At 39.3% G+C, this 12,878-nt stretch overlaps 1 protein-coding gene across 1 annotated transcript in view; it reads right to left on the bottom strand.

Moving 5' to 3' along the window:
• LOC110171456 (CUB and sushi domain-containing protein 3-like) overlaps positions 1–12,878 on the bottom strand; it is a 188,561-nt gene that overhangs the window by 99,312 nt on the left and 76,371 nt on the right. Inside the window, exons 16-29 of the mRNA XM_020937169.2 lie at positions 12,138–12,332; positions 11,758–11,896; positions 10,129–10,316; positions 9,320–9,508; positions 7,766–7,882; positions 7,181–7,396; positions 5,834–6,022; positions 5,569–5,738; positions 4,497–4,653; positions 2,833–3,024; positions 2,216–2,342; positions 1,461–1,663; positions 738–929; positions 180–318 (exon numbers count right to left, since the gene is read on the bottom strand). Coding sequence (XP_020792828.1) covers positions 180–318; positions 738–929; positions 1,461–1,663; positions 2,216–2,342; positions 2,833–3,024; positions 4,497–4,653; positions 5,569–5,738; positions 5,834–6,022; positions 7,181–7,396; positions 7,766–7,882; positions 9,320–9,508; positions 10,129–10,316; positions 11,758–11,896; positions 12,138–12,332 — 2,413 coding nt within the window. The remainder of the gene's footprint in view (positions 1–179; positions 319–737; positions 930–1,460; positions 1,664–2,215; positions 2,343–2,832; positions 3,025–4,496; positions 4,654–5,568; positions 5,739–5,833; positions 6,023–7,180; positions 7,397–7,765; positions 7,883–9,319; positions 9,509–10,128; positions 10,317–11,757; positions 11,897–12,137; positions 12,333–12,878) is intronic.

The raw sequence follows: 12,878 nt of genomic DNA, 5'->3' as shown, positions 1-12,878 counted from the left end.
TTAACTGAACTACTGGTCATTTTATATGAGCTGTGTTTTTTTTTTATTTACCACAATATATTGCTAGACATAAAGGTTTCACACATAAAGATTAGCTTGTTTCTTCAAAAGAAATGCTTGTTTATCACAAGTAAAATAACATAAATGTATTTATGTGAAGCACTGGGACTCTCGATTACCTTATGAAAGCCAAGGAGATGACATAGTCTGAATGGACAGCAATCAGCCAGTCACAGTCCTTGCTGTGAGGATAGGGATGTGGATAGTTTGGAGAGAGAATGAATCCGGACGATCCCGTCACATTCCCACCACAAGGAGCTTTAAAAACATGAAAAAAGAAGCAAAAGTTGAAAAAGCTTCTCTAAAACATTTTTGACATGTTCTTTTTAAAGGCCACTGCACATTTCCCAGTCATTAAAAATAATTGAGTTGAATTCTATAACCTTTTGTCACCTTCCATCAGCCAAGACAAGCACTTTAAAATTACAGACTGGATCAGTCAATGTTTGACTCACTTGATTTTCTCACACATAGATAGATACAACAAAAAGTTATAAATCATGAACATTTTGTTCAAATATGTAAACAACTGTTTAAGCAATTTAAGATTATCATTTCACTCCAGTGCTTCTGGCCTCCGTCTCTTTTTGTTGATCTGAAACAACCGCCTTTCTGTATCTATGAATTCAATCTATAGCCCCATATCACATCTACATGCTTCTTTCTCTGTCACTTACCAATGCAGCTGGGAGGGCTGGGCTGCCAGTAGTATCTATTTTCCACTTGAATGCAGGTGATTCTGCTCTCTCCCTGCAATTCATATCCTGGATCACAGGAGAAGGTCACAGAGTCGCCAGGCTCCCGCCCCTCTCCGTTTCGGGTGCCATTCATGGGAATACCAGGATCTCTGCAGGCTGTGGCGAGAGAGCCTGGGAGACAAACGGCAGAGATATACAGGCTTTACGACGTGCAATTTCCTAAAATGAAAACACATATATTCTGTCTGGTACATAAATTACAATAGGGTGGAAAAGGGAAATGTACCTGGAATTCAAATGAACAAAGGCAGAATTACAGTATCTGAAATATTTCTAAGCTTTGACAGATATCTTAAGTTGGAATTGTTTATTTTTGATGCCAAATCACTAGTACCACTCCTTCCTCCCTGATATCACATTTTTACAATATACAATAAATACAAACACCGTTACATGTTAATACACAGTACAGGTTTAATTAATTTACTGCAAATGAGAGTTTAATTGGTGCATCACAAACAACAGAACTATAAGGATTACATGAAACTAAAAAATGTACTAGGAGCCTATAGCCCCAGCAGACAAGCTGCAAACCCATGTTGACCTAAAGCATATGGAGGTTCATTTATCTGTCTTAAACAAAGCAACAGCTCAGCAAATAAAGCTCCTAAATAATGCATGAACTAAAGAGGATATACTCACTGGAGAAGTCTATGGCAAAGCCAGACTTGGTGATGTAGAAGTCCGTCTCAAACTGGATGGTGACCACATTGAGAGTGGAGTGAATGCCCTCTGGCAGCAGTGAGCCGCTCACCTCCTTCAGAAGCATCTCATTTTCAGGTGGGCCATCCCACACCTTCAGAATGTCATGGGACGCCTCAGTGTCAAAGGCAAGAAACTGCAGACTACAAGGAAAAGGGAAAACACATGTGGTTTGATTACGGTACTGTATACTTTACCCCACCCTTTTGAGGTACTTTTGAAATACATAAGCCATACTTTTTTTTTCAAATTGTGTGATGAATCATCAACCAAATTCAGCAGCTCTCCAAAATGCCCTGCATCCCAGAAACAGCTCCCCAGGACAGTGTCACACTGTCTCTCCTCCAAAAGTCCCTCACCCAACCATTTGTAATGTTATTTGTGGTAAAATATGACATTATCACTAGAATTCACAAAATATGCATAATGAAGGTGGCTTCAGCCACTGAAAAGATTTTATATTCAATCTAAGTTATCTTGAAACCATTGAGAAATGCTGTCTATAACATGTTCAATTAACTATATGTCAGACTTTTCAGACTGGCGATTCAGATTGGCCAAAACTATAAATGAAGATGATTTTTTTCAGTTGATAGAAAAGGGAAGCAAATAGCAATGCAATGGAAGTAACAGTTAGCAGTTACCTGCAACTTTCAAAAGAAAAGCAGTCTCATTGTCTGTTAAGGTAACATTACCTGACAATGTTGCCAGATGTGACCTCTATAGTCCAGGTGCACCTGAGGTTGTTGTCATAGGGAAATGGATACCCAGGAGAGAGGATCCTTCCTGTAGACTCACCCTTGAAGCTCCCCCCACACTCAGCTGCAAACAAACACAATTAAAGTAAACTCTAATAGCTTCTGTAACAGGTGTACAATGAGAACAAATGAACAGCACCTTGTGCTTCAACAAAAATTAATCATTTTCTGCAACAGGTAATGGGGCTGAGCAAGGACATACTTCCTGGTTAAAGACATCACACACACACACAAATGTGCTTCCATTTTAATGGGTTTGTAATGTTGTAATAAATTAATTTTAATTGACTGGCCAGAAAATATATTCACTTAATAATTTACAGACTAAAGAGGACACTCTGGAGATTTCAAATGATTGAAAGCACTCATCTCCTTCCATGGCAATATTGCCTTCCTATAAATATTGGTGGACTAATAAAGGTACAGACTGAACTGAACAACATTACAGAGGAGTTAGTCAAGCTAAAGAAAATCCAAAGAGCTGACTGAACATCAAAATACCAGACATTAATTGTTAATATATGCCACATTTAAAAACAAACTCTGATGATTACCTATGCATGATGGCAGGCTGTTGTCCCATGCCCTCCTCTCCCCTGTCATGCACTTGAGTATTCCACTGCCATGCAGAGTGTAGCCCTGGTCACAGCCGAATGTGATGGCACTGCCAGCAAAGTGGCCCTGATCACTGACTTTGAAGCCAAACTGTGGCACACCAGGGTCATCACAGTGAGACAGCTCAAAACCTGCACAAACACAGACAAAGAGAAGAAAGTTTAGAGACTTGGCAATATAATGACTAAAAGGAAGCTCATATTCTGCAGAGTGGTAGTAAGTTCAGACTTTATTTGACAGAACAAGGGTAAGACCAAGTAGGTTTAGTTGAATAACTGTAAAATATATACCGTTTCAAGAGACATAATTAAATGGTCAACTGAATGTGGACATTTACCAGAACTGAAAAATAGGCTTGCTGTTTGCACCACTTTGGGATAATAGAAAAGAAATAAAAGAGTGAAATGTTACAATAACTCGTCTGCGCAGAGCGCTTGGATCTGACCATGGCCTTTATAGCAGTGCTCTGTAGAAGTGCTCTACTATGCATGCAGCAACAGTGTCCACACATAAAAGCAGAGCGTAGATTTATGGGCTCTCCTCACCGCGCCGGCCGTGCCCATGCCAGATGTTATGGTAGTATTACAAGTGTCATGCCCAGTATAAATCTCCTGCAGTTACTGCTCACATTTAGAAAATTACCCCAGCACTTTTGGTCCAAGAGCCCTGAAAACATGAAGCCATTTTATGTTCACACAGGACTTCAGCCTAGAGTGCTGTCCAATGTTATTTCTTCATATTTTCACCTTCTGTGCACACCAGGAATTGTGGCTAAAAATCTTAACTTTAAAAGCAAATTTTAACATAAATGTATATGTATATTTGATATAAAAAGAAAACAAAATTTAGCTGGTATTCAACAGTGGACTTTTTTTTTTTTATTTTGTCATAGTTTGTGGTGTGCTTTTTCCACATTTTCTGTTCTCTCTTTTGGCCAAACTTTTTTTTGCTTGTGTCCACTCTCCTACAAATTAAGTACTTTTTAGAAATTCACTGGTAGACAATACCATGCACACTGCAAAACAACACGGAGAAAAATATAATGTTTCAAATTGGACCGCAAAGCACAAAGTTACCATGACAATTTGTGGTCAAAGTAATAAATTATAAGTAGTTAAAAACAATACACAGTCAGCAAGCCAATTAGGCGGAGAAACAAAAGCCATCTATTATGGACCTTTTCTGAGATGCATCCCCAACTTTCCATATAACCACACGCACACACAGCCAACCGTAACATAAAATGATTCCAAACAATTCAAACTATTATTCACCTGCTTTAACAAGGAACACTTGGGCAGACGTGAGCTCTAATTGCAGGTGTACAGAGCAAAAGAAAAAATCGTCAAGGGTTTTCACATTGAGAGACTGAGTGTACGCAAGAGACAAAGATAATTTCCTGTTGGAGTGGAGAGGAAATCCCATGCTGTGCTTAATAGATACAATGACAGTGAAAGACACAGCACGGAGGGGTGAGGGTCAATTAAAATGTTCTTCTAAATTCATTTCTTTGAAGAGGCTGGTTGACAAAGTGCAGCCAGACCCACTCATTTGGAAAAGCTGTGGGGATGTCTTCCCTTAGAGGAAATCACATGTGACTTACTATAGTATATGAGCCGGAACCCCACGGCAGTCTCCTCTTGGTCCGAGTTGAATTCTAGCCAAAGATTGTTGGAGGTGCTGGCAAGAGATAGGCCCTGCATCAATGTCCCTGTGTATGTCCCGAGGAGAGGGGCAGATCCATCTTTGCCATCGTACAGCTAGTTTGAAATAAAGACAAAATAGCGTTAGTATACCAAACAGATTCAGCGTGTACCAGCAGAAAATACAGCAAAGTAATTCTGCAAAATTTAAGATGTTATTTTTTAAAGCAAGTTCAGTACCTCATAAGTTTTAATATCAACTTTATGCAGTTTTATAATCTTTACAAGTTATAATCTCTCTATCCACGGACACAAGTCTCACAGCAAATAAGTACCAAGCTAAGAACTGCTAAAGAAAGTGAACGGTAAAAAGCACAGATAATCTCTCGTGTGGTTTAGCCTGAGCTTGCTTATATCAAAGAGGTTGCATTCAGACTAGCATTTAATGTTAAGTAAAATGTTGAACCAACAGAGAAACAGCTGGAGGGTTTGAATCTATGGACTGTTTATGTTATGGAAATGTCTAATTATACATAAATCAATGCAAAAAGATGCAGCTCATTTAGTATGGCAACACAAGAAAGCACAATAAAAGAAATATATACTATACTATAATTCTTCAAAAAAAATTTATTGTTGTAAACATCATTTACACATATATGTTTACTGATGTCTGTAAAATCTGCCAGGTTTACATGTATTATTTGAAGCTAGGGCTGGGAGATATGATGAAAAAATTAAGATCTGATCACTGATGTTATACTTTTTTGTGATACTTTTCTCCACCCACAATTCCTATTGGCCAGCTAAGTAAATAGATACCTCTTAAAGACAGCAGCTAGTTTATGTTCATCTATTTTTTGCTTTATCACCCACCCCTACTTAAACTTGAATTTTCCTTTTCCTGAAACATATTTATATAATCTATTTACACTAACATTCGCAACATGGTCTAGGGATATACTTATTTTTTGATTTATAGAGCTTATAGAGCTCTCTGAAAGCATTAGCCATCCAGTAAATAGCAGAGACCTTTAGGCCGTCCCCAGGAGCCAGATGGAAGGAGCTGGCTGTAATGTTGATGCCTTTGCCTGTTTGGACCTGGATGCTGTAGACGCACTCGTGGTTGTTCTCGTAGTTCATTGGATAGTTAGGAGACAAAAGGACTCCCTCATTGTTAGACACTGTTGATCCACACTCCGCTGTATGAAAATGGAAAAAATAAAACGAATCACTTAATGTGTGCTAGTAAATAAAGATGTTATTAGGAGGGAAAGAGAAGAAACTGATCACGTACCCACACACCTTGGCAGAGGGGCGCTCCACATGCGGCGCCCACCCCCCAAGCACACAATGCTCCTTGCCCCTTGAAGGCGATAACCAGTATTGCAATAAAACGCCAGCGAGTCCCCTATTCCAAACTTGGAGCCTGTGTGCCAACCAAAACGAGGCGTCCCAGGATCTTTACAAGGTTCAAGATCATACTCTGGAAAAAAATGGCAAAAAAAAATTATGATTACTTTCCATAAGTAGAAGTTAAGTAAGCTTTCAAAAATTCTGGTTATTCTGCCAAGATTTCTGAACAAATGTGTGAATGAAAAAGGAAGCTTTTAAACCCAAGGATGAGCCACAATTAATGTTTTTCCTCAACAGTGTTATAATGGAATGTGACTGCAGAGATTTTTAAATCATTGAGCAAAAGCCTTTTTAGGCAGTGTCTCTAAACATGGAGTGAAGGCTTTTTTTCTCCCCAAGCTGAACCCATCAAAACACACGCCAGGAGGCCAATGTAACTGTCAGCTCAGCACAACTGGCACATTTCCAAAGGTCATGTGAGGTTCAAATGTGAATGCACGTTAGGAATCTATAAAAGCTAATTAAACATAATAGGAGAACACGTACACACACCCTCAAATTACGTTTAATGAATATTCATGTGGTCTGAGTTATGCTTGACTTCAGATAACAGCAGGCAAACATTTAGCCAGAATGCTCATCAGCGACCCTCCCTCTCCCATCTTGTCTCTTTCTCTCCCACCCGTCAAGCGCTCTCTCTTTCTCTCATGTAATCCCCTCTCTCTCTCTCTCTCTCTCTCTCTCTCTCTCCCAGATTGCTGGTTTCTCCGCCCTCTCCATCAGCCCTATTCACTCAGCACCTCCATCTGTCTCTCAATCTCCCTCCTTACCCTTGCTTCTCTACCTCTTGGTCTCTGCATGCTGTTCATTATATCCATATATCCCACATGTCTCCGTCTCTATCTCCGCCAACTGACCCACACCGCGCGCCTTTGAAGATCATTCCAATCACAGTGAGACATCCACTGCCTGCATGACCTGCTTGTCTCTTAATTATCCTCTCCTGATCGGCACCGCCCGAGGCATGGTCCACCTTAAGCCAGCTCCCATTGAGGCCGACAAATCACTCTTCACATTACTTCATGCCTGCTTTAGAAGGGCTTAGCACTTTTGATCTTATCATCGAACAAACTGTCAATCTCTATGTCTAGAACTGAGCAACCCGCCTTACCAATTCAAACCACCAACACTTCAAGTGGCTTCTTAACAGTGAATAACCCTATACATATATTATGCAAAGAAAGTCTTTCAAATTCTTTTTTTAAATACCACACGGTGAATTTTCTACCTGAAAAGGAGATGTTGAATCCCTGCAGAGAGATTGAAAAGTCCGAGATGAAGCGTAGCTGGGCCTTGAAGTTCCCATACAGGCCAGCATTAACTGTGGCAGGTCTTTCGGAGCCAGTGAGTCGGGCCAGTGGCTGAGCAAAGCTGCCATTTTCTGTAATTAGAAGGTAGTCGTGGTGGTCCTCCAGGTGGAATGAATGGAAAGTGAACTGGACACCTTGAAGAGGAGAAAAAAATAAAATAAAATAAATAACAAAAAGTTTAAATTGAATTTCTATTGCAACTCATTAACTGCAGAGAATCAATTCTGACACATTACTTTTTAAAATTTCTCAGTGATTAAATATCAACCAAACACAAGGATATTTTCAATAGATGGCTCTATATTGGTTGCACACATGCAACTTACTTTTGGATCAAATATCCAATATATATTAGTAAATGAAGAAAGTACAGGGTGTCATATTTTTTACATGATTTTGATGCTCAAATTCAGTACTTCCATCATATTAATATAAAAACAGCATGAATATGAACACAGCTGATCATAATTAAACATATGAGCTTTTTTTTTTTAAATTATTACCTTTTCCATGGCTGACTTCTACAGTCCATGTGCAGTTCAGGGAGTTGGGATACAATTCTGGAAAACCTGGTGACAGAATGATGCCCCGAGGTCCTCTGATATCGCCCCCACATGATGCTGCATAAAGAAGAGCATAATGAATGATAACTGGAGGAAGACATATTTCAAATGAACCAATAAATCTTTCAACTTAAGACACTAAAGCAATTTGAATGAATAATGCATCCAGACTTGTATCCGGCGCTGCCAATTTTATGAGCACCTGTAATTCTGCCAACACCACGTTTTTCTATTTCTTTAATGCAGCCAATAGGCAATCAATTATGTATTTACCATCTACCTGTGATCTACCTTCTCATCCTCTGCTTTTAAATATAAATGCATGGGCAAAAAGATTATTTTAAGTCGTGTACATGTGTAAACACGCAGGGTAATCCTTGTGTCAGTCCCAAGCTCATACAAACAAAGACAATTGGTACAAAACGGCATTGAGTGTGAAAAAATATGGAAATGTTAAATATTTGTAAAGAAGCTGACAATGATAAAACCCCAAAGGGTAAAAGGAAAATAGAGATATGAATTATTATTTTGTCCTTTTAGAAGAAATGCTACTTTGTCCCCATTTTCCATAATTAGATTGCCTGTATTTTCTTCAGGGTCAATAAAGTATTTAACTATCACATCTAAATCTAAAAAATAATATATAATCAAGATAAAATAATTATCTTACACAACTTCTTTTATAATCCTTCAAGTTTTAAGTGCTACTCCAGTCAATTAACCCAATGTCATTTTAAAAACACCACATTTATGCAAATATTTGAAGTACAACCCTTGCATGTGCACATATTTTGAAAATAATAAATGTCAGATGATGTTTTGGATGATAACTAAGTTGCCTGAGGGCTCCACAGCTGTACACACCAGCCCCTCTCCTCTGCTCTCTCCTTCCACCCAAGAGCCCTTCAACCGACACAACACATCAAGGCCTCGATCTACCCACCAACAGAATTATATCAAATATTTTATTAATGAGCCCAAATTACATAAAGTCATTAAAAGTGAATGAGCACACTTGGCAAGGCATCTTCTTAAGAGGCTCCATAGGCATACCGCCAATGCATTTGGCACTAGACTGGCAAACACCTAACCATGAGTATATTCCAAGAATTTTTTTTTATTTAGGACAATCACAGGGCAATACATCAGAACTATTTCAGCTTCAGTCGTGCTAAAACAGGGGAGTATATTATTTTTATATTCTTTCAATTGAGTGATACATAGCATAGATAAAATATTTTAATGCCTGTACTCTGACATAGCGAGGTCCATCGAGGTCAACACATTGCTTTTTAGTGCGAAAGAAAATAGGACGCGAGAATATTTTATAGTTTAACTTTTTATATTAATTCTTTCTCTGTCTCTCACGCCTTTCTCTGATCAAGCCTGTAAAGCCACCAAAACATCTAGAGACGAATAGATCATTGAACTGTCATTACCAATTTTCAGTGACTTAAATTAACTGTGCATCTGTAATAAGGCCTGAGTACTGACCATCACATGTTGGAAGTGGGTGGCTCCAGAAGTGGTTCTTCTCACACACCAGCGGTTCCTCGTGGCTCAGTCTATAACCTGGATCACACTGGAAGGACACTGTAGCTCCAATGGACAAGTCATTGCTTAGTCGGGCGCCGTTCACCGGAATGCCAGGATCCATGCAGGAATAAGTATCTAAAGTGACAACTGAACAAAAGAAAACCTATTACTTAAACAAAAATGCTGTACTGTGCTTATGTGAGTTTTGGGAACTACTACAAATGGTTTTATAGTTTAGTTTGTTTATAATGTTCTTTAAAGCCATCTCATCCCAACAGAGAAAACCCAAAGCATTTAAAGAAAAATATACATCTTAAAACAGCAGCTAACACAAGCCTACAGTTATTGCTATTCAATAGCCTATAAACAAAAGAAAAATGCGCTTGAGAGTGAAGACCTAATAAAACAAAGACACTTGTGGTTTGCTTCCAGTCAATAATGCAACAATAATAAAGTATGTTATGAATCATTTCTGAGTGGTAATGGTACAGACAAACTGTGAATATACATCAGCTTGTGTGTGTGTGTGTGTGTAACTTCATACTTCTAAACAATAGTGTCAATAGTAATGATAAGAGAACACAACACTACACGGGAAAACAGCATTGCCATTATCACTGTTGGAATAACACTGCACTTTCAAAAGTCTTTACAGTAAATATACACATGTTAATAAAGCACTTTTCAACAGCCTTCTGGCACTCAAATGGCAACTTTTTACCAGGTTACATTCATGTACATTGCACAGGTACATGTGAAGGTCCCACCTTCATAGAAGATCTTGAAGCCACTGTTGGAACGGCTGTTGTCGGTGGTGAACAGCAGGTACAGATAGTTGCTGCTGCTGAACAGGAACTGAGGGACTTGTGTTCCATTGAAGGAGCCGATCAAAGGAGAGAGGAGGTTTGGGCCATCATGCACCTCCAAAAAATCATAGCTCAGCTCAGTCTGAAACCTGAAACAGAAAAGATGAAAGACAGCATTAAAACATCATTCTCTCAATAAGTAATTGATAGCTTCTATACAGGAGCGGTGAAAGGCAGCTAGCATTATCCTAGTACAGGCAGCATTTCTCTGTTAGAAGAAATTGTTCATTAATTTGGCAAAGAACAATATTCAGTTTTCACATTTTTATACAGCGCTTTTCCACCTTCAAGGCACTCAAAGCGCTTTACAACAAGAAACCACTCACTCATTCATACATACCAATGTCGAGAGCAAGATTCAAATCATGAGCCTTCTGATCATTGGATAAAACTCTCAACCAATTGAGCTACTGTCACCGTTAGGCCAGTTAATATGCAGCAATAATGTGTCCTACCACAACTATGAAGATGACTCACTCTGCCACTGCATCCAACAGATCAGTGTGTGGATGCAAAACAACTTTCACCAGCTAAACTCAGATAAGACAGAAGTCATAGTGTTTGGTCCACAGAAACAAAGAGACAGTGTCAGCAGGCATCTCCAGTCTCTCTCTCTAAAACCTTCAAATCAGACTAGAAATCTAGGGGTAATAATGGACTCAGACTTGAACTTTAACAGCCACATCAAATCAATAACATTTGCAGCCTTTTACCTTCTAAAAACATAGCAAAAATCAAAGGTATACTGTCTAAAGCAGACTTGGAGAGACTTATCCTTACATTTGTCTCCTGTAGGTCAGACTACTGTAACGGCCTCTCACTGGCCTCTCCAAACGAGCTGTGAGACGCTGCAGTACGTCCAGAATGCTGTAGCTTGGGTCCTGACTCAAACTAGGAAGTACGAGCACATAAGTCCTGTGCTCAGGTCTCTGCACTGGTTTCCTGTGGCTCAGAGAATAGACTTTAAAGCGGCTCTGCTTGTGTACAAGTCTCTTCATGGCCGAGCACCAAAATACATCTGTGACATGTTAGTGCCTTATGAACCACCTCGAACTCTGAAGAGCTCAGGGACCGGTCTCCTGCTGGTGCCCAGAGTCAGGACTAAACACGGGGAGACAGCATTTCAGATTCATGCAGCTAAAACCTGGAACAGTCTTCCTGAAGATGTGAGACGGGCCTCTACCGTTCTGTTTAGCTATGCTTATGACTGAAAGGTTTTTCATTTTTCATTCTGCACTCCTCTCTCTAATTTAATCTCTCTCTCTCTTAATTTTATTTTTTTTAATTTTTATTTGTTTGTATTGTGATTATATTTTATTTCATATTCTGTAAAGTACTTTGAATTACTTTGTGCTATACAAATAAACTTGCCTTGCCTACAATTGTAGGGTGGAGCCACACTACGTTATATAAAAGTGGTCACTATAAATATATAAAATACATGGGACTACTCAACATGTTAGTTTAAGCCTGTGTTTTTTGTGAATCTTTGTTTTCAGAGCTGAGTTGTGACAGCGCTGTCAAACTGACCTGTCAAAGCTGATCTTGATGGAGCGTCCCAGCTCAGCCTCGATGACCCACTCACAGCTCAGGGAGTCTTTATAGTATCCCGGCCACCCAGGGGACAGGATCACTCCGGACGGCCCCGAGTAGTGGCCTCCGCAGGGAGCTGCAGACACAGGGAGAGGAAAGAGTAGGTCAAAATGCAATTTTTTAAAAATGTATAAAGAAAATGAAAATAATAAATAAATAAACAGCTTCAAATAATATACAGTATGGGTGAACTTCATTACAGACATATTCTACAAAATGAAATTCTAGCACAAAACATTCAGAACACATAATGAATTCACCAAGACATAACTTTGCCTTTAATACTCCCACTTGTATTTTCACATCAGCGTTCTTACCTTCACATTTGGGTATGAGCCCGCTCCACATGACTTTGCCGTCCTCCAGATGGCAGGTGATGGTGTCAGCTCCCTGTGTCTTGATAAAGCCCTCATCACAGACCACTGAGATGGAGCTGCCCAGCTGGAAACTGTCCCCAAAGCGCCGGGCGTTCAGAGGCACTCCGGGGTCAGGGCACTCGTTACGACCAAACGCTGGTGATGAGGGAGAGAGGAAGTGACAAATGGTACTGTAACTGAGCAATGGAAGCTTTGTCTGGGAAAAATGGTCTGGGAACTGAGCTAAAGCATTATGATAACTCAGAATAATGGTGCCTAAATAGAATACTGCTAATACTTAACATTTTCCATCTTCAAACACACATAACATAAGTCTATTTCTGTCTACATTGCTGGTAGCGTGTGGTCGCTGGGGTCTCAGTGTCAGGCATGGTGGCTAGATGGATTGGATGGAAGATTGATATGTGAAATGTAGATACAATAAGTGCACTGTAAGCTGTTTGCTAAGCCTTTCATTTCCTTCTGCATTATTCGACAACACCAAGCAATAAATATAGCAAGATATCAACACATGATATGTCTGCATGTTATCAGGATATTGGATATTTGTTCTATAAACTGTCAAACAACTAGTCTTAGAAATTGAATTACGGGAAACCTATTATGCTTTTTTTAGGTATTTAGTACTAAACTATAACATGTTCACTGTAAACACCAATATTGATTTAAAACACCTTACTA

This window comes from Boleophthalmus pectinirostris, unplaced genomic scaffold (genome assembly GCF_026225935.1).
Source record: "Boleophthalmus pectinirostris isolate CB_2022bp ecotype Guang Dong unplaced genomic scaffold, ASM2622593v1 HiC_scaffold_6, whole genome shotgun sequence".
Classification (NCBI taxonomy): domain Eukaryota; kingdom Metazoa; phylum Chordata; class Actinopteri; order Gobiiformes; family Gobiidae; genus Boleophthalmus; species Boleophthalmus pectinirostris.
The sequence above is the reverse complement of the archived record's forward strand: the minus strand, read 5'-3'. Positions and strand labels throughout refer to the sequence as shown.